The sequence below is a fragment of the Culex pipiens genome, chromosome 3 (assembly GCF_016801865.2).
Source record: "Culex pipiens pallens isolate TS chromosome 3, TS_CPP_V2, whole genome shotgun sequence".
NCBI classification, from domain to species: domain Eukaryota; kingdom Metazoa; phylum Arthropoda; class Insecta; order Diptera; family Culicidae; genus Culex; species Culex pipiens.
In genome coordinates, this window is record NC_068939.1 from 13,384,518 (window position 1) to 13,404,494 (window position 19,977).

Consider the following 19,977-nt stretch of genomic DNA (forward strand, 5'->3'; position numbering starts at 1 on the left):
ACCTTCATTCGTTCCGTTCGTTCGTCGTCGCGTCGTGCACGTAAACAAATCCGCCTTGATTTTTTCCCCGATTTCGTGAAAAGTGGCCCATTTTCGCCGGATTCAACCCGTGTCCCGGTGCAACACCACCGCGTCGATTCCCGGTCGTGTCCGCGGCGGAACGTCCATCCCCCGCCGCCGGGGGAGTGAGTCCGTCGAACTTCTTTTTTTTTTCGAGTGGACTTCACTTTTCTCCAGTGCCTCACGGGAAGAAGAAGAGAGATTGCAATTTGGTTTCGTTTTTTTTTTCTTGTGCGGAAAAGTGCAAAATTTTCCTCAGCTGAAGTGGCCGGGCTGGGAACGGGTGGCTAATGTGCCGTTTTGTGGTCCGCCGGAAGTTGTGAAGGATTCGCAAGGGAGCGGAAAACAACAAAAAATTTAGGAGTTTTGAAGAATCGACCGGCAGCTGTTTCGTCGGATTGAGTTCGGTTCCGGGGTCGTGCGGTCCGAACCGCCACGGTGACGACCATGCTGACGCACAAGAATAACCAGGGCGGCCGGAAGAAGATGCAGGTAGGTTACGGGACGGATTGGCGAGGGTGCGTTTCGGGAAGTGGAATATCGGGGTGTTAATTTTTCATTGATTTCGTTCTGCTGAGTTGACTGATTGAAGATAGGGGAAGTTGACCAATATTCAAGTCTTTTTTGAAAAATATTTTTTCCCTATATTTTTGAATTTTTGTTTAATTCGGGTTTTGATAGCATTGGAATGCTTCTTCAGTGCTAATTTGATTTTTATTGGAATTTTTGTTAAATATAATACAAATTTGAAGCATTTTTATGATAATGATTAAGAAATAGAACAAAAGTGCAGGTGGGTATGTTGTAGCATGACCAGTACGACAAAAAGCATTTTTAGAAAATTAAAATTAAAAATAAACCTTTTCAGAGATGTTTATTAAATATAAATTGTGGCCGATACCGTCAAAATGCAAGTTTAAAATCTTGGCATTGAAAACCATGAATTTCGATATCCATTTTGCCTAAAATTTCGAGATTCTGCCTACTGAGTTTCGGCTTTTGTAAAAGTACCCAATTTTTGATTGTAGAACCGATCATTTCCTGTGAAGCTTTATTGCACAGCGATTCACGATATAAATGCGTAATAAAACAAGGATAAAAACAATCACGTCGAATTATATCGCAGAAAATCGGATAGAGATTAAAAGTCCATCATGTCCTTACATTTATAAATGTGCCGTTAAAGCAATTCGGTACTAAAGCCCTATGTCAATTTTTATGTACAACGGTAAAAACACGATTAAAAACCATGTCTGATCACTTTTTTTTATTTTAATGCAAAAATTTTTTTTGACATGACAACATTTTTTCGATGGATCAACTATGGTCCCCTTGGAACGAGCTGTCAAGTAGGAACTTTTCTGTCAAGAAGGACCGCAAGGTTAGTTTTTCAAAATTGATTTAAAAATCCATTTTAAACTCTTTGTGGTCGTACAAAGGGTCATTGTACTCAGAAAAATAAGCTTTATCGCTGGAAACAATAATATCAGCAATCTAAGCTTCATTTTAGGACCCAATTGTCGGCAGTTCAAAATAAGCTATCATGGCTAGTACTAACCATTTTTGGATTGCACTGACTGGCTTAGGTTTTATTCAGTGCCAAGTTCCCCCGAGATGTGACGCGTACACACCGTTGGTACTTTATACAACGACTTAGGATTCCTTTGTCTGTCCAGAATCTAAAGAACGCGTAAGTTTGTCCATTTCGAGCAGCAAACTTCCCACGAATGTTGCCAATACCGTGGACATTCTGGAAGCCGTTCGAACCATCGAAGGTCGCCCCGAATGTTACAGGTTTGAGTTTGCCGTTCTGTTGGACAGTTGGAAAATTAATTTGATCAGAATGGTGATTTCCTGCAACAATCGAGAACTGATTTCAACATTTCGGTTTGTTTTGGTTTTTGACGTTTGTCTGCTTTTTAACTGGGCTACGGCCCAGTTATCGAGCGCCCATTTAATAGCAGCCCAGTTAAACAACGCCCAGTTACCGAATACTACAGTATATGTGCCAATTTTGAGACAAATCGGTTAAGGTTTAGGGGTCGCATTTTATCGTTGAAGTTTATATGGGGAAAATTGCGAAAATGTATGGGGAAAAACGAAGTTTCAGTATTTTTCCACTAAGTGGCGCAGGTCTCGCCCAAATTTGTTCAAGAGTGAGATTCTTGTAGGAAATTCAATTCCCTACAATTTTGTGGAAGGGTGCAAAACGATCCAAGTTGATCTTTTTTTTACAGCCCAGAGCCAACTTGCTTACAGATATAAGCTTAATTACATTGCTCATAACTAAAAATAGTATTTTTTATTTCAGTGTGGTATAAACCTGGATAGTAAATAAGCTTACGTAAATATTAAAACGAGTCAAATTCAAAAGTTGTCAAAGGCAAACTTATGGGAAATTGGACGAGCTTTCCGGTAATAGTAGTTTATGCAACAAGTTGCAAAAAATCAAGTTTTGCATCGAGTTCCATACAACATTTTTTTTCAATTTCGAAAAACACCCTTTGAGTGGAATGATAAGTCAAACGTTCATGTATTTTGTCAGTTAACCGTTAAAATTAAAAAAATGTTGAAAAGTTTTACTTTTCGAAACAAGTGCTGAAAAGTTCAACTTTTCAGCATCCATTTCAGTGCTGAAAAGTAGAACTTTTCAGCATCCATTTCAGTGCAGAAAAGTAGAACTTTTCAGCATTAATTTTGAAGAGTTCTACTATTCGATTCTATTACTTTTGGTACAGAAAAGTAGGCTTTTTTGTCGTTCAAGAATAAATGGAAAAGTAAATAGTTTCACGACGGAATTGCAAAAAAAAAAATAATCGAGACAGAAAAATCATGTCTGTCGCATAGAAATTGCCAAAAACCTATTTTTTCAACATTTTTATTTTTATAACCGCTGTATCTTCACAAGGATTGGAGATAGGACAATGGTCAATGAAGACTTTTATGTAAAATTGTCTGGGGAATCGATTCCCACTATTGGTTTTTTAAAAAATTTGACGCTTAGGCCACTTTTCTCAAAAGCAGTTTTAGTAAATGATTTTTGTATTTTTTTAGGAGAGACATACCATCCTGTCGATATCCTCAAAAATTTTGAACGAAGAAAAATCGTGACATCACCTTTAAATCTAACTTTTAAACTTAAAAATTTAAAAATCTCATAGAAGTGGCGTGTATTTTGCTTTCACCCGTCATATTTCCTTCAAGTTTGTCTTTGACCACTTTTTGATACGATGCAAAGGCTTTGAGTTACATTAGTTTCTAAATAACGAATTACAAAAATATTTAAATAACTTACGTCCTTCTCAAAAGTCATCTTGAGGTCAATTGCCAATTGGATACACAAAAATGGCTTATGTAGGCCTAGGATAACATGTCTAAAAAGTTTCATTGAAATCGGAGAGGGTCGGGTACAACCGTACCAGAAAAATTCCTGATTTGAGCTGGAATTGCTCTATAAATTTCATCATGTTTGGCAGTTTTTTTGCGGGGAATATTTTTCATAATTCATTAAGTCATTTCAAATATTTTTTCCAAATGTTTAATTCTTTTAAACATGTTTTGAGTATGGGTAAATCACTATAGATAAGGCTTGATTTTCATTTAGCGTGTGTTTCATATATTTATAGGACCTATTAAAATAAACTAGTAAAGTTTTTCGTTCTGAATGCCAAATGAAAAAAAAACTGTTTTACGTTTTGAAAACACGAAAAATTATTCAAACTGAAAAAAAAAATATTTAAAAAAATTCATTACAACTATGTTTAGAGTGTTGAGATAACAACCACTGCCCCCCTCTTTTTGCTGCGTTACTGCGCTCGACGTGAGTGACGTGCTCTTCCAGCTGTCACAGTCTGTTTATATAAATAAAAGTCTTTTTCAACCGCTTTGACTGTACGCACGCGTTTTCGTCGTTCCTCCTGTAAGCCATCCGAAACCTCTTGAGGTTATGGGCCCAGGTCGTTTCAAGTCCGGGTAGTTTTTCGCAAGTTAAGTTTCGCGATGTCGGAGGGAGCAGTTGTCCGTGAAGACCGGTACCATGTCGCGTTGTTCGACGGTACAAATTACGCGTCCTGGAAGCTGAGAGTTCGGGTACTCCTGGAGGAGTATGAACTCTGGGACTGCGTGGAGAGTGACGTGGGCGAGATCCCGGAGATCGTCGTGAAGCCGGAAGATGCCCCGGCGGCCCAGACGGCAAAGCAGAATCGACGGGAGCTGGAGCTCAAGCGGCGGCGGAAGTGCAGGCGTCTCCTGATCGAGCGGATCCACGACTCGCACCTGGAATATGTGCACGACAAGGTATCGCCGAAGCAAATCTGGTGCACGCTGCAGGATGTGTTCCAGCGGAAGAGCATCGCCACTCGCATGCACCTGAAACGCCAGATTGTTGGCATGCGGTTCGAAAGTGGACGGCTGGCGGATCATTTTCTGCGTTTCGACCGGCTGGTCCGGGAGTTCCGTGGAACCGGTGCTGTGATGGAGGAGCTGGATGCAGTTTGCCATCTGCTGCTGAGCTTGGGGACGACGTTTCCGGCGGTTGTGACCTCCATCGAAACCATGGCGGAGGATAACCTCACAATGGAGTTTGTGAAATGCCGGCTGCTGGACGAGGAAACAAAGCAGCAAGGCATGGGCGAACGAGAGAGCGAGATGGCTGCATTTTACGGCGCGAGACAGCAGAAGAAGTTGCGCTGTTTTTCGTGCAAGAAGGAAGGCCACAAAAGTGCCGACTGCCCAGCGAAGAAGAAACAACACAGTGAGAGAGCGAATGTTGCTGGCTCGAGCGAGCGCAACAGTGTTTGTTTTGTTGGTGTGCGCGGTGCTGAGCCGCAGAAAAAGCAGCGGCAAGTGAAGTGGTTCCTGGACTCGGGAGCGTCCGATCACCTGGCGCGCGATAAACATCTGTTTACGGACCTGCGCCGATTGTCGGAGCCGATCGAGATCGCCGTGGCCAAGAATGGCCAGTCTGTGGTTGCGGAGTACTGTGGTACAGTGAAGATGACGGCTGCTGTGAATGGCCGATCGATTGAGTGCACAGTGAAGAACGTTTTGTTTACACCGCACCTGCGGCACAATCTGCTGTCTGTTGTGCGGATCGAGCAGGCCGGAATGCGTGTTATTTTTGAGAACGGAAAAGCTCGGATTTACCGTGGTGATGAGCTGATCGTGTGTGGTGTTCGTCGGAACAGTTTGTACGAGATGGATTTTCGTACTGTCGATCGGGAAAAGTTGTTGTGCGATCGCGCACAAACAGAGCATAATTTGATTGCTCTCGCTGAATGTTACATGGTGTCAACCCCGAAGCAGATCGTTGGCAGAAAGGGCATGAAAACGATCGTTTGCGATACGTGCGGTGCAGGTAAACAAACACCGTGCAGAACTTGGGTTGTGCCCAGTCGGAGAGATGTCGGGTACGAAGTCGTTGAACGGGTTGAAGTCGGGCTGGAAAGAAAGCAGCAGAATTTGGTGCGTCCGATTGCTGCCGATGCTGATGAACCTGGTGGTGATCCCGCTGAAGAAGAATTTGGCCGTTGGGACGAAGAACCTGAAACTGAGCCGAATGATCGAGAAGAAGAAGAATCCGGAACAGCTGGTGCGGATGCAGAACCGGGCCGTGGACGCGGATTCGCCTTGTTTGCTACGAGTTACATCGACAACATCACGCAAACGATTGCTGAGAGGACGAAACCGGACGAGGTGATTGATTCGTTGGGGTGCAATAAAAATTGTTCTTTGACGATGCTCCCAATTGCTCGCACACCGGTCACCTGCAAGTGGAGTCGTTGGAAGCGAGGTGACGGAGTTGTGGCCGACAAGTACGAGGCGAACCAGAACGTTCCGGCTGGTGTTTTCGTTGGATCATCAAGAAGAAGAAGAACGCGCAGCCAGATGGACTTCAGCAGGGGAACGCCCCGAGGTGTTGGCGGCGTCGATTGCCGTGTGAGAGTGTAGACGGGATGCTTCGGATTGTCGGGAGAGTTGGAGCTACTGTTTTTGTAGTTGAGATGTGCTGTGGTTGAGCAGGGGTGTTGAGATAACAACCACTGCCCCCCTCTTTTTGCTGCGCTACTGCGCTTGTCGTGAGTGACGTGCTCCTCTAGCTGTCACATTCTGTTTATGTAAATAAAAGTCTTTTTCAACCGCTTTGACTGTACGCACGCGTTTTCGTCGTTCCTCCTGTAAGCCATCCGAAACCTCTTGATAGAGACCATCCACAAACCAGGTGGACACTTTATTGAAAATCTCAACCCCCCGCCCCCCTCGTGGACAATTCCCATACAAATAAAATCTTTTTTGTATGGAGCGTGGACAATGGCCAACCCTCCCCCCCCCCCCAGGTTATCCACGTGATTTATGGATGGTCACTTAAACAATACTAGAGTTTTTTTTTTTGAAAAAGTCCTATAAACATTTTTTTTATTTGCTTTTTGAGTCAGGGGCAGGGATGGAATAATCGCAAAAAAAATCATTTTCGCTTGCGAACTTTCTTCACCCGCGAAAGAGAGAGGAGGCAAATCACGCAAAAGAAAATCGCTCCCGAACTTCTCCAATAAAATCAATCTGCTGATGATTTTTGTGAATTTCCTTGTCAGCACCACTTAAAATCATTTATTTTATTTTGTTTACACACATTGCTCATCTACAAAATGTAACAAGTCATATTTCGACGTGTGACGTTACACTTGCAAGTGTAGTAGTGAAAAAGATGTTCCGTCGAATAATCAAGATGATTATTTTTTTAGATTTCTTTTACCGCTCCCTTCGGATTTTTTCTCTTGATGAACGTCCAATGATTTTCTTTTGATGATGATTATTCCATCGCTGGTCAGGGGTATTCAAAAACAACCAAAAAGCAAAAAATGTCCCTAGGACCTTTTCAAAAAACTATATAATTTGTCTATGAAAAAAGTTCGCATAAAATGAGTGGTGAAACATGGTATCTTATTAAACTGAATCTTTCACTTGAAAAAAAAAATCATTTAAATACTGTCAGCATCGAATAATAAATAAATCAAAATTGATTTAAAAAAAAAACAGAATTTAAAAAGAATATAAGAGAACTTGGTAACAACATGTTATTAGAGGAATTTCTAGATATTTTGATTTTTTATTTTTTTGAAAGATTAATAGCTTTAATCCTGTTTAAGAATTCTTTGTAAATGAAATTAAAATTCAAAATTCAGTAATTTTTTACCCTTTAACAAAGTTACAAAAACTTTGTTTGGCAAATTTCAAAATAAAAATTTAAATTATTTAAATTGTTTTGTTAAGTTTTCAGTTAGGCCGATGCAAATATTTTTCAAAGTTTTTGTCCCTCGGCTCGGGCCGGGTTCGAGGGGGGGGCAAAAAAATAAAAAAATAAAAATATTGAAATAACAAGCCATAGTTTCAACATTTGCACGGAAAAGTTGTTTTAAAATGCATTTTACACTAGTTCAGTTGTTTTGCAATCATTAGTTTTCAAAAAATGTAAAATTTGACGAAAACCAAAATTTTTGCGAAAAAAAACTTTTTGCGATAATAAACATCGAAAATTTTCAAAAATTCAAATGATTTTTAAATCAACCGAAACATGCTAAAAATGATTCTAAGCGCAGGGGAATGCATTCAAAATTAATTTCAACTGATTGCACTTAAATTTTCATTGAAATATTAGAGTTTAAAAAAAATATTTTTTTTGCCCCCTGATTTTTTGAGCCAACTTTGAAGGGGGGGGGGGGGGGGGGGACAAAAACTTAAAATAAAATTTGTACCAGCCTTATTTAGTGAAGACTGATTGTTTATGTTTTCGCTCTGAATCATAATGATGATCCTTTTATGAAGTATTTTTTAAATGTTTTGTTAATTGTCAATATTTTGATTTTTAAATTTATATTAGAAATTTTGTTCGGTACTTGATCATTTTCTGGTTCTGGAAAAGTCGGAAATTTGAAAATGAAATTTGAGTGGTCAACTTGAGTAAACCGCTTAGAGTGATGGGAAATGGGTACATTTCCCCTAAAAAAATCGGCTTCTGAAACCTCATCTCCCTCTCCGTCTCTCTCCCCCTCTGCAGGTGTCCTTCGTGATCCGGGACGCCGAGGAGAAGCGCCACCGCAACGGCGTCAACGCGCTCCAGCTCGACCCGGTCAACGGGCGGCTCTACTCGGCCGGCCGCGACGCCATCATCCGGGTGTGGAACTCGACGCAGACCAGCTCCCAGGAGCCGTACATCCAGAGCATGGAACACCACAACGACTGGGTCAACGACATCGTGCTGTGCTGCGGCGGCCGAAACTGTACGGGGGTGACCGGTCGGGGGGCGTTTGTTCGCGTCGTACTTAATGAGTTTTTTTACTTTGTTTCAGTGATCAGTGCCAGTTGCGACACCACGGTCAAGGTGTGGAACGCCCACAAGGGGTTCTGCATGTCGACGCTGCGAACCCATCGGGACTACGTGCAGGCGTTGGCGTACGCCAAGGACCGGGAGCAGGTCGCCAGCGCGGGCTTGGACAAGGCCATCTTCCTGTGGGACGTGAACACGCTGACGGCGTTGACGGCGTCGAATAACACCGTGACGACGTCGAGCATCACCGGCTCGAAGGACTCGATCTACAGCCTGGCGATGAACCCGTCCGGGACGATCATCGTGAGTGGTTCCACCGAGAATACGTTGCGCATTTGGGACCCGCGGACGTGCAACAAAATCGCCAAACTCAAGGGTCACGCGGAGAACGTGAAGGCGCTGGTCGTGTCCGAGGACGGTACGCAGGTAGTGTCGGGCAGCTCGGACGGCAAGATCAAGCTGTGGAGCATCGGCCAGCAGCGCTGCATTCAGACGATTTCGGTCCACTCGGAGGGCGTGTGGGCGCTGCTGATGACGGACAACTTTTCGCACGTAATCTCCGGCAGCCGGGACAAGAAGATCGTCATGACGGAACTGCGCAACCCAACGAACAGTGTGCTGATCTGCGAGGAGCGGGCACCGGTGCTGAGCCTCTGCTACAACATTGACCAAACGGGGATCTGGGCCACCACGTGGAACAGTGACGTGCGCTGCTGGAAGTTGAACAAAACGGACAAACTGAGCAACTACAGCTACAGCAGCAACAGCAGTATTAACAGCGGAGGAGGCGGCGATGGGACGCCGGTGACCAACTCGACGTCCAATGCAACGCCGGCAAGTGCCGGAAAGGGTTACGAGGTGGCGTGCATTAAGGGAGGGGCGGCGATCAAAAAGTACCACGTGTTGAACGATAAACGCTTCATGCTGACAAAGGACAGCGAGCAGAATGTGGCGATCTACGACGTGTTGAAGGTTAAGAAGGTCGAGGATCTGGGCAAGGTGGACTACGAGGAGGAGATTAAGAAGCGCAGCCAGCGGGTGTACGTGCCGAACTGGTTCACGGTGGACCTGAAGACGGGGGTAAGCTTGTGAAATTATTCCCTTTAGATTTTTAACGTAATTTCGGTTCCCTCCAGATGCCAACGATCGTGCTCGGCCAGGACGAGGTGGACTGCTTCGCGGCGTGGGTCTCCGCCGAAGCCGGCCTGCCCGAGCATGCCGAGTCCGGGTCCGATCCCAAGGTCAACTACGGCAGTCTGCTGCTGCAAGCCCTGCTCGAGTACTGGAAGCCTCCGCCGCCGCACCACCACCTGCAGGGCGGCGTCCCGGACATGGAGAACGGCTGCGACGGGGACATCCGCGGGAACGAGTACTTTATCGTGCCCAAACACACGCCCATCATCTTCAGCGAGGTCGGCGGCCGGAACGTGTGCCGGCTGCTGGTGAAGGATGCCGCCGGTGAAACCGAGAGTGCCCTGCTCAGCGAAACCGTGCCGTCCTGGGTCACGAACGTCGTCATCGAGCGGACCATCCCCAAGTTCATCAAGCTGCCGTTCTACCTGCTGGCGCATCCGTCCATGCTGAAGCAGGACCGCAGTAAAAAGGTGAGCTCGCTCTCGAGAAATGGTAGAGAATTTAGAATCATTTTTTGCCATCATCGTATCATCAAACGAAAAAACTAGCAAACGAACCTCCTGATCGCAAACGGACACTTCCTTTCTGCCCATTTGATTTTTCTCCACTTCCGTTTGTTCCATTGTTCCGTTGTGTGATTCTTCTTTTTCTCGTTTTGTGTGTGCGCCATCCCCATTTTGTTTCGTTCTTTCTCTCCCCCCCTTTTCTCTTCTCTTCTGCCACCCTCCCCCTCTCTTTCTTTCTCTCTCTCTTCTTTCTTTTTCCCATTTATCTTGAAAAGCTTGATTTAATCAACCAGGAACGGCTGATCGCGAACGAGTTCATCCAGTGCCGGAAGGTGTGCGAGCACGTGCTGGAGAAGGTGCTCGGGGCGGACCTGCCCGGAGGAGGTGGGGGTGGCGGCAGTAGCACCGGTGGCGGCGGCAACTCCAACTCGTCCCAGAACAACAGCCAAAGCGACGCCAACTCCGAGGGCAGCCAGGTGCCGGCCGAGGAGCGGATCGAGCTGCTGTGCAATGATGTGGTGAGTTTTGCATTCAAATACAGTCCAGACTCGGTTTTCCAAAGTCGTCGGAAAATTTCACTTTTGGATAATCGAAACACGTAAATATATGAAAATCTGATGGAATGAGATGGAAAATTCTGATCGATTTGGTGTCTTTGGCAAAGTTGTAGATTAAAATTAGGACTAATGAGAAAAAATAGCAACACTCTAAAAAATATTACCCATTTCTTTATTTAACTGTTTTCACAAAAAGTTGCGTTCTCAAATACGTATTTTTTAACTTTCGATAAATTTTCATTTGCTTTATGGGAATCAAAACGTCATCTTTTGAGCCATAGTGCATGATGGTGCAAAAACTGACTCCAGAGTGCATCTTAGATACAAAGATTTAATTATTTTGTTTTGAAGAATATCAAAGATGTGGTCAAACAAATTTAAAAAAATATTATATAAGCTTAATCAAATTTGCAATCGAAGAATCCTTTACCGAATTTTTGATGAAAAGCATCGTTTTCAAGATGTAGCCACTTAAACAAAAAGAAACAAGAAAATTATCACAATCACAATCTGGAGCGTTTGGTACGGTATGTCCACGCATCCTTCCTCCCCTATAGAATTTGTGAAATGTGATACTTTCTCGGAATCCTCTCTGCGGTTAACACAACGCAGTAGGCTGGCCGCTTTAATTTTTAAATTCATTTTCGGGTATTGTCGTATTTACTGCAATTATTAATATTGTCAAGAAGTGCTATGGACGTAATCTAATTTATGTTAGATTTGACTAGATTAGAGAAGCTAGAAAATTATTGTTTTGTTAGACTCATCAAAAAAGCCTTTTAGTTTCTAGTACCAACATCTCAGAAATGTATGGTCTTATTTCAATGTTAAAACATGAAACATTCGTGAAATTTCTTAGTTCTGAAGTGAAATAAAACTGGAAAAAAAACCGGCATTCGTCAAAAAAATTATTTCAAATTATTTTTTTGGCCTAAAAAAATTAAAATTTTTGCTGTTAAAGGAAAAAAAATCAAATAGTTCGCGATAAGACTTGTTGCCCTCTATAAACTATTATAAATTATTAAATATTGTAAAAAATAATTTTGGAAAAAAGTATTGCATTTAAAGTGTAACCATGTTCTCCTCCAATTTTGGCTCAAACGTTGCTTTGAACGCTAGAAAGTCACAAAACAGAATTCGTATAACATAACCTCAATTAGGTTTCACAGCGTGACGTCACGAGCGCACACGCACACACATTTTTACTTAGACACACATATAAAAAATGTAAACAGTGCAGCTGAACTGTCAAATTTCTAACCTAAAAATCGAGTCGGCGTAAAACCTAATGAGCGAAAATTTCAATCGGCATTATTGGCAATGTTGTACTGCTCGCAGGGTGCCCACTCGCTTTGAGACCTCAGGAAAGTAGTGAAAAAGTCGGGAATTCGTCAATATCCGCCAAAAATCTGGAAATAGTTAGGAATTTGTGATTTCATGTCTAAAAGTCGGGAATTCCAAGCATACTGGTTTGAAAATTATAGTTTAACCACAGAGTAACCCAGAGTGACCAGTCCGAAGAAATGTCATTTAATTTTTTGGCTTCATAAGGTTTGCTGGTAGCAGGCGTGCGATGTACCTGCGATGTACCACCAAGTTGAACCAAAAATCAAGAGGCAGTGCGAACTCTGTCTTACTCTGTGGTTTGACTCTTGAATAATTTTGTAATATTTTATACAATTTTCCAAGCATATTCACAAAGAAAAAACTTACTTTAAATTCAAGGTTCTTTTCAGTATTGTAATATATTTGAGAATGAAGACATTAAAAATCTTAATAAATATTGGATGCTTATGACACAGATTCTCATAATATTGTTTTATGAATCAAATGATCTTTGCAGGCCAAGGATTGATACCTAAGAGCATGCAATGGCACTGACCTTGTTGCGTGCTCTTCGGTTGACGTCCACGTAAGGAACATCCTGGAAGGAGCGTAACTAACTACATCCGTAGTTCTGTTAGATCATCCGAATTATCTTGATCAGAACAGTATAGCTCTGGTTCCTTGCGAGTGTCCTATTTTCTTACCTCCACGTTGGCTTGGTTTTCATGATGACCTAGCTGGTGGCCTGTGGAAACGGATCGTAAACCTTTGACCACCGCGGGTCAGAGTCGAGACGGCTAGAAGAAAGGGGCGCAACAATGTGGGAAAGGGAAGTAATTTGTGATTGTAGACGGTATTGTTTTGATTCGCAGTATGTTGAGTCAACTGCTGTGGATGTACCTGAAACATCGCACAAAGGGGTTTCTCTTCTCTTCATTCTCAGCTACCACCTATCTCCTATTTTTATTTTGCTCTACTGATTCTCACTTCTTCATTGATTCTTCTATTTAATATCCATCATTTGATTTTGATTTTTCTTACTTTTGATTCTCTTGTCTCTCAAAGCTTTTCCACTCTTTTTTACCAATTGATACTGCTTTAACAAACTTTGTGTTTTTCCTTAAAAAATACTTTTCCTCAATGTACTAGTAATATCAAGTCTATTTATCATTAGTCTTTTCTCTTTTGATTTTATTGCGAATTTATTTATTTGAATAATTCTTTATCTGTCCTATAAGTTATCATTACTATAATCTACGCTTGTTTTTTATCTCTATTTATTAACTATTGTCTAATTTTATATCTACTACATACAGCTTCTCATTTTTATTCTTTAAAATAAAATCAACATTCTCTTACTATTGATTCTTGATTTTTTATAAAATATATTCTCTTTAACTGTCTATTGTTTTCAATCTTCACCCTTTTTTTCAAACAAGTGAGGTTTGAGCCCTTACTCAATTTATGGAATGGTTAAGGAATTAACACAAATATTACTATTGTACTTTTGGTAAACTTTTATAACATGCTTAGGACCAAAAATTGTAACAAAACACCGCGACAAAAGAAATAGCAACAGAAACACGACTCAACACTAGGAAAGATTTCAGGAGAAAACAATACACAGTAAAATAACAATTAGTTTTCTGAATTCAAACTAAAAATAGAACAGTTTTCGCTTTAATGAAAGTTGATAGGCACACTATAAATGGTTAGGCGCTTATACTTACATCAAACCCTACGTAATGTACCACCCCCGGCCGAGTTAAAATGCGTAACCGGAAAAGAAGGTGTGCATGCCTGGCACGAACACTCAAAGCGTGTTCTAGCGTGCTGCTCGTACTGACTCAGAGCAAGGGTGAGATGTAGGTGTAAGAGCAGTGCGTGTTCGTCGGGAACCTGGTGCATAAGATCGGTCAAGGCCCGTTCTTACACTGAAAATTGCGAAAATTGCGAATTGCGAATTGCGAATCAAATGATCTTTATTAATTTTTGTTTATCAAACCAGAGGTAAAGTTAATGAAAATTAGGCTATTTTTAATATTAGATATTAAAAAGAGCCTAATTTTAATGTCGAATTGATTGAATGCTTGGAAAAAGATTCCAGATGTTATTATTTTCAATTGTTTTACTAAATTAATTAAGTAATTTCATGTTTTTTTTCCAAAAATTTTTGTGAGTATGGGTAAATTACCTCACATATATAAAGATTGATTTTCAGTTATAGGAAAACCTAAATATCGAATAAAATCCTATCGTTTTTCGTTCTGAATGAAATAATAGAAAAACTTTTTGAACTTTTTGAAATATTGAAAATACAAAAAAAATCCAAGAAATGTTGAGTTATTGCAAAATTGTTTAAAGAATTAGTCTCTTCGCTTAAAATAAGTAGTAAAACATAGAATCTTATCAAACTGAAATTTTCATTGAAAAAAATTAAAACAACACTTAAACACTGACAACTAGATAAATGATAATTGATTTTAAAATTCAATATCAAAATTTAAAAAAAATAAAAAGTGAAAACATTTCCAGAGTTTTTTTTTGAATAGGTCCTATGAACATATGGAAAACAAAAGCTTATTGGAACTTTTAAAATAAAACTCAAGATTTTTTTAACGAAATCTTACATATTTTCCTAAATTCTTTTAAAGAATTATGACACCAATCTCAATGATTTCAAATAAAATAAGGAATGAAATTTTAAATTCATTAATCTTTAACTTTTTGCAATTTCCAATTGAAACAAAGTAACAAAAACTATAAAAACTGCCTATTTAAAAAATGAACATTATAATCATAAGTATTGTTGAGCTTTCGATTATTTTCCAAAGACTTATTGTTTATGTTTCTACTCTAACCCAAAATAATGAGCTTCCATTTCTGAAGTATTTTTTTTCATGAATTTGTTGTTAACTTTTGTTAACAAAGCCAATAGCTTGATTTTTTTATTTTTATTTTTCGATGGGTGATATTGACATTGACTTATGAAGAGTTTTTCGTTTGAAATCATTTTTTAGATAAGAATAACCTATTATTTGAGCTTTCTGGAAAAGTCGGGAATTTGAAAATTGGATTTGAGTGGTCACCCTGTACTCAACACCAAATATAAAAAAATAGTTTTCTTTCAATCGATTTCCTCTCTTTTTCAAAGTTTCCTACATTTCGGCACGTTGAGTGGTTACTGAACTTTATAATTTCCTATCTTATACAAACGGTAGCGCAGCATAATGCTTGAAAGTATTTCGGAGAATGCTGGGACAATAATTCCGAATTAGGCGGTTGCAAATATTTTTCAACCCATTTTCCCACCCCTTCAAAATCGACCCGAAAAATCAGGGTGCAAAAAAAAATTTCGAAAATGGAATCTAATTGAATGAAAACAATTTTAAATGTTTGGGATCGATTGGAAATATTTTGAAATGTTGTCCCTCTCCTGGACTTTGGTCAGAAGGGAAATAAAATTTAAAAATATTTGCAACGGCCTTACTATCTATTTCTTGGCCAGGCCTACTGCTTTAAATTTAAGGTGAAACGCCTCATCATCCCAAATGGCGATGTGTTAGTGCGATGTGAATGTATTGGAACGATGATGATCATTGATGACGTCATTGGTTAACTAGTATTTGTGAAGGCTTTTAGATGTAGTTGTATGAGCGAAAAAAACACTGCAAGCAAATGAAATTAACCTATTGTGTTACCTTTTACTAACATTTGAAAAGAGATTATTTTACCTAAGATTCAACCTAAGATTTGTGTAACCTTTGACATAAGTCTAATTCTAAAATATTCATGAAACTCTTTACTCATCAGATGTATGCTGCATGATGCAGGGCGATTTTTAGAGCTTTTGTTCAATCTCTTGAAAACATTTTTTTTTTGTATGGAACGTGGACAATTCCTGAATAAATAGAGAGAAACAGCATATTTGAATGAAACCGGCCAAACATATTTTGATTTTCCCAATATTTTGAAATACTAGAGCTTTTAAAGTTAAAAGCTAAATTTTGCTGCTGTTGTGCCAAGGTTAGAATCGATGGAAATACTCTGTACCTATTTGAAGCTTACTAAGATTTGCTTTTTTCTAACGTTTTCAAGGAATGAATTGAAACATATTTAACTTTTTTCAAAATTTATTCGCATTTTCCGTTTTTTATCACAAATAACAAAATTGCTACGTTCATTGAGGACAGCTGCGTCTGTAGATTTTTATCAGTCTCGGGAAGTTGAGATCTGGGCTGGTTAGCCGGCGATTGAGACCATCGAGGCACAGGACAAACACTAGTCTGGAATTCTTGACGAACAAACGCTGCATCAAAAGCAAGGTGAAACCAGAACCGCCTAGCGAGTACAACATTCAGAAGCTCTTCAGACAAGTGCTCTAGATGGTCAGCTAGCTGATGCGCCATAGTGACCACGGGGCAAAGTGTCCCTTGCTAGAGATCAGCTGCTTCAGGTGGAACAGATGGTGATATGTTTCGGTGCGGATCTCATTTACCTCGGTTGGTTCCAAAATGACGATTATGGCACGCAAAAGGATCTGCTGCTGAAGGCAATGAACGAGTCGTACTGGATTCGACGGTCCAGAAAGTATACCTTCCAGTAGGCGTTCCAGATTTGGCCACTGATCTGTCCGACGTTGGAATGTTGACCGGTATGAGAAGTCAACGGTGACTGACAATTTCCGCGAATGGTCCTTAATCGGAAAGCTTTTCGGCCGTAGTCATCGTTTTGGAAACACCCGTGTTGATGAGAAATGTATCGCCATGCCATCCACCTGGAGCAGCTGATCACCCTCTATCGCAAAACACTCTACCCGTGGCCACTGCACCATCAGCTCAGAAATCGTCGACCTTTTCAGAACCGCTTCTGCAAGCTGGCCGCCCAGAACACCAGTCTGTAGGGCTTTTTTGATCGCTCGATAATATCACGCACAAACTCCAGGTTTACCTATTAAATTTGATTAAAAAGAGCCATAAATAATTATAAAATAACCATAAAATTTAAAAATTCTTACCAAAGAATCGCTGTTGATGCATTTTTTATCCTCTCCTTTCAATTTTGTAAACATAAACAAATAGGAAACTGACAGTTTACTCTACAGCTTGACCAAAAGGATGCAAAAATCTCACAATGCGTAACAGACATCACCTTTGCATTTTGTGGGCCCGCCTATAGAAAGTAAGGCAAAGCAAATGTTGATGTAAGCTACGCAAATTCAGGCAACAAATTGACATACATTTCATTCCCCTGGGTTGTTCTAGGAAAGTGTTGCCGGGCACTCTGGAACATAATAGTTGAATTATTTTGGAAAACAAATCAATGATAATTATTATGCTTTAAAGTGATACAACACAATTATAAATTGACAAAACAAGTTGATAAAACATTTATTCATTCGAGTATCTTAAATTTTTATGCAAAAAACCTGAAAAATTGTGCAAAATAAGCCTTTTTATAAATAAGGTGTTTGATTTCATTTCTGGCAACATTGCGTGAAAGCAGTTTCGATGATTACCAACACTAATGCATGTATGCTGCAGCTGCTGCTGGAGTTTGAATGTGTCAGAACAAAGAAAAAAATGCATGCGAAAATTTCCAACTCGCGTCTTTTGAAGGAAGTTTTTGTGAAAATCGCGAGTTTTGTGACTTTTGGTGGAAATCTGCTGGTTCTCCTGGTTGCAGCACGTCTTGTGATTATAATTTTATTGAGGTATGTAGAATAAAACGAGCGTTTTGAGACGTTTTAAGTGGCACCAATTTTTGTATGGAGAAAATTAATCGCTCAAAAAAGGGCTAGAATATGAAATGTTTTGCCTTTTAGTGAATATTTTTATATTTATCTGAATTCCCGAGAATGTTTCGAGTCTAGTGATTGTAATTATTTTTAGTATACCAGTTAACAGTTCAGAGAATTCTAAATATTTCAATTGTGCCTCCAATTTTGACGGTATAAGGTGGAACGGGAAAGTGTCATGGTTAAAGTGGAACGGGATAATTTTCCTCCATGTTTTTTTCGCCATATTTAATGATGGCCCGTTACACCTTAACCGCTAAGATTATTCGTTGAAATGAAGTAATTTGATTTGGCCTCATAAAAACTAAATTCCTTTTCTTTTTTTTTCCACAGATCTGCGACCCCAACATGGACCTCCGAACGGTGCGGCACTTTATCTGGAAGCAGTCGTCCGATCTGACGTTCCACTATCGAACAAAGTCAAATTAGGTTAGGAGCCAAGGCAAGTAAAGGTTACACGCTCGCGTACGTGTATGTTTGTGCATTCAAGTTCTGTTACTGCTGGCAAAACTTCGAAAAAGAAGAAGAATAACAGAGTAAAAATTAGGACGCATTATTAGCGGAAACGCTAGGACCGGTTGTAGATATTTCCCCTAATTCGCCCCCCTCCCCCCTGCTGGATCTTCTGCCGGAGTGTGATTGATTGTGGAGAAGAAATTTTGCGCGATTCGAGAGTGACTGCGTCTGCGTTTAGAGTTTAGTACTGTTGCTAGATTTTTATTTAACTATTTATACACTGTGAACAATTTTAATCCTGATGCTTTGAATTCCTAGTGCGCCCAAACTCTGTTCGATACCCTTTTAGAATAGTGTTTGAATGCAATTATATTTTTTTAGCTGACTCGCATTTAATTACGTATCGACAAAGCATAACTTTCCGTTTGCTACTAAAGGAGCTGATCGATCGATCGAAGCTGTGTTGTTGAAGGGGCAAACAAAACAGAGAGAAAAAACAAACCCAGTAACGAGAAATCATTAAATTGCCAATCTGTTTAGGGAAAGCAACCAACAGAACAACAACAAAAAAACATAACGATTGCAGCTTAGATAAGATATAGAATGAGAAAAAAAGTAAACCTAACGATAGCCGAGCTCCGAGAGTGAAAAGCTGTTCAAGCTTGATTTAATTGAAAATAAAAAAAAGTGTAATAGCAAGCATCTATCCGAAGGGGGTAGATGGAAAACAAAAAAAAAAGCCGGATGGAAGCGTCGAGCAAAGAACGAAACTTTCACCGATCTAGCAGTGTGAGAAACTATGAGATAAAATGAAAGAAAAAGTATATAAATATATCCTTATGAATCAATCAAAAAAAAAAATCGAGTGACATTGTTTGTGTTTTATTTCTCTATTTTTGACAGAGCAAAGTGGTGCGAATTACAGCAAGACTCATCCGAAAGGGATTCCGGTGAAATGGAATTGGAAGAACGGGAAGCTGCTGACGTGCCAAGCGTTGTGGTGGGTAAGTTATGAACCATTTTACTTATGTTTTTCGAAAATTAGAAAAAAGTGGGGTGGCTACTTGGGATAATAAACGTACCGAATTCGGTAGTTGAAAAATCGATCAAGTTTAAATCGGTAAACCATCTGTCAAAATGAACACAATTTTGCCGACTGCATTACCGAATTTCGGTAAGATTTTACCGAATTCGGGAATTTTCAGTTTACCGAACTGTTCAACAATTGAAAATTTGGTAAACTTTACCGAATTCGGTTAAAAAAAGCTAAGCGTGTATTTTTGATTGTCGAGCTTAAGAATGACCCCTAAACTACGCTAAAGTGATTTAGAATTTTTAAATCCAAGATGGCGGAATTTTTAAATCCAAGATGCCGGTGAAATATTGAAAAAGTCAATTTGTAAATTAATAGGCAATCAACTATTCAAATTTAACTTAAAATATTATGGCAGAACTCATATTTGGAACCATCCATAAACCACGTGGACCCTTTTTTGGTAATCCGCCAAACCCCCCTAAAGTGTCCACGTGGTTTATGGATGGTCCCTTTGATGTTGAAAGTAAAAAAATAGAAAAAATGCGTTTTTTTTCCGTGATTCGATTATCTGAAGTCCCATCCAAACCTTCGATTTCGTCAAGGTATGATAGATTTGGGCACACTCACGCTTGAGTCGACAGAATTGAATTTTAATAAATTTCATGCAAATAAATAAAATTATAAATTTTTTTTTCTATTTTTCGGCATCCTTGAAAATTCAGCCCAATTTGATGGCGTACTTATTTATTTAAAAATTAACTTATTTTCATGAGAAAAACACA

The 19,977-nt window shown here is 39.9% G+C and overlaps 1 protein-coding gene across 2 annotated transcripts; it reads left to right on the forward strand.

Moving 5' to 3' along the window:
* The first annotated feature begins 23 nt into the window (after positions 1–23).
* Positions 24–18,930, forward strand: LOC120419487 (WD repeat-containing protein 48 homolog). 2 transcript variants are annotated; one of them, XM_039582172.2, is made up of 6 exons: positions 24–552; positions 8,114–8,336; positions 8,406–9,463; positions 9,520–9,987; positions 10,299–10,541; positions 18,037–18,930. In XM_039582172.2, the coding sequence occupies exons 1-6, from the start codon at positions 508–510 to the stop codon at positions 18,130–18,132; spliced, it is 2,133 nt and encodes a 710-aa protein (XP_039438106.1). In that variant the 5' UTR covers positions 24–507; the 3' UTR covers positions 18,133–18,930. The 2 variants fall into 2 exon arrangements, with proteins under 2 accessions (XP_039438106.1, XP_039438108.1); XM_039582174.2 differs by having other exon boundaries at positions 25–552; positions 10,317–10,541.
* The last annotated feature ends 1,047 nt before the right edge of the window (positions 18,931–19,977 follow it).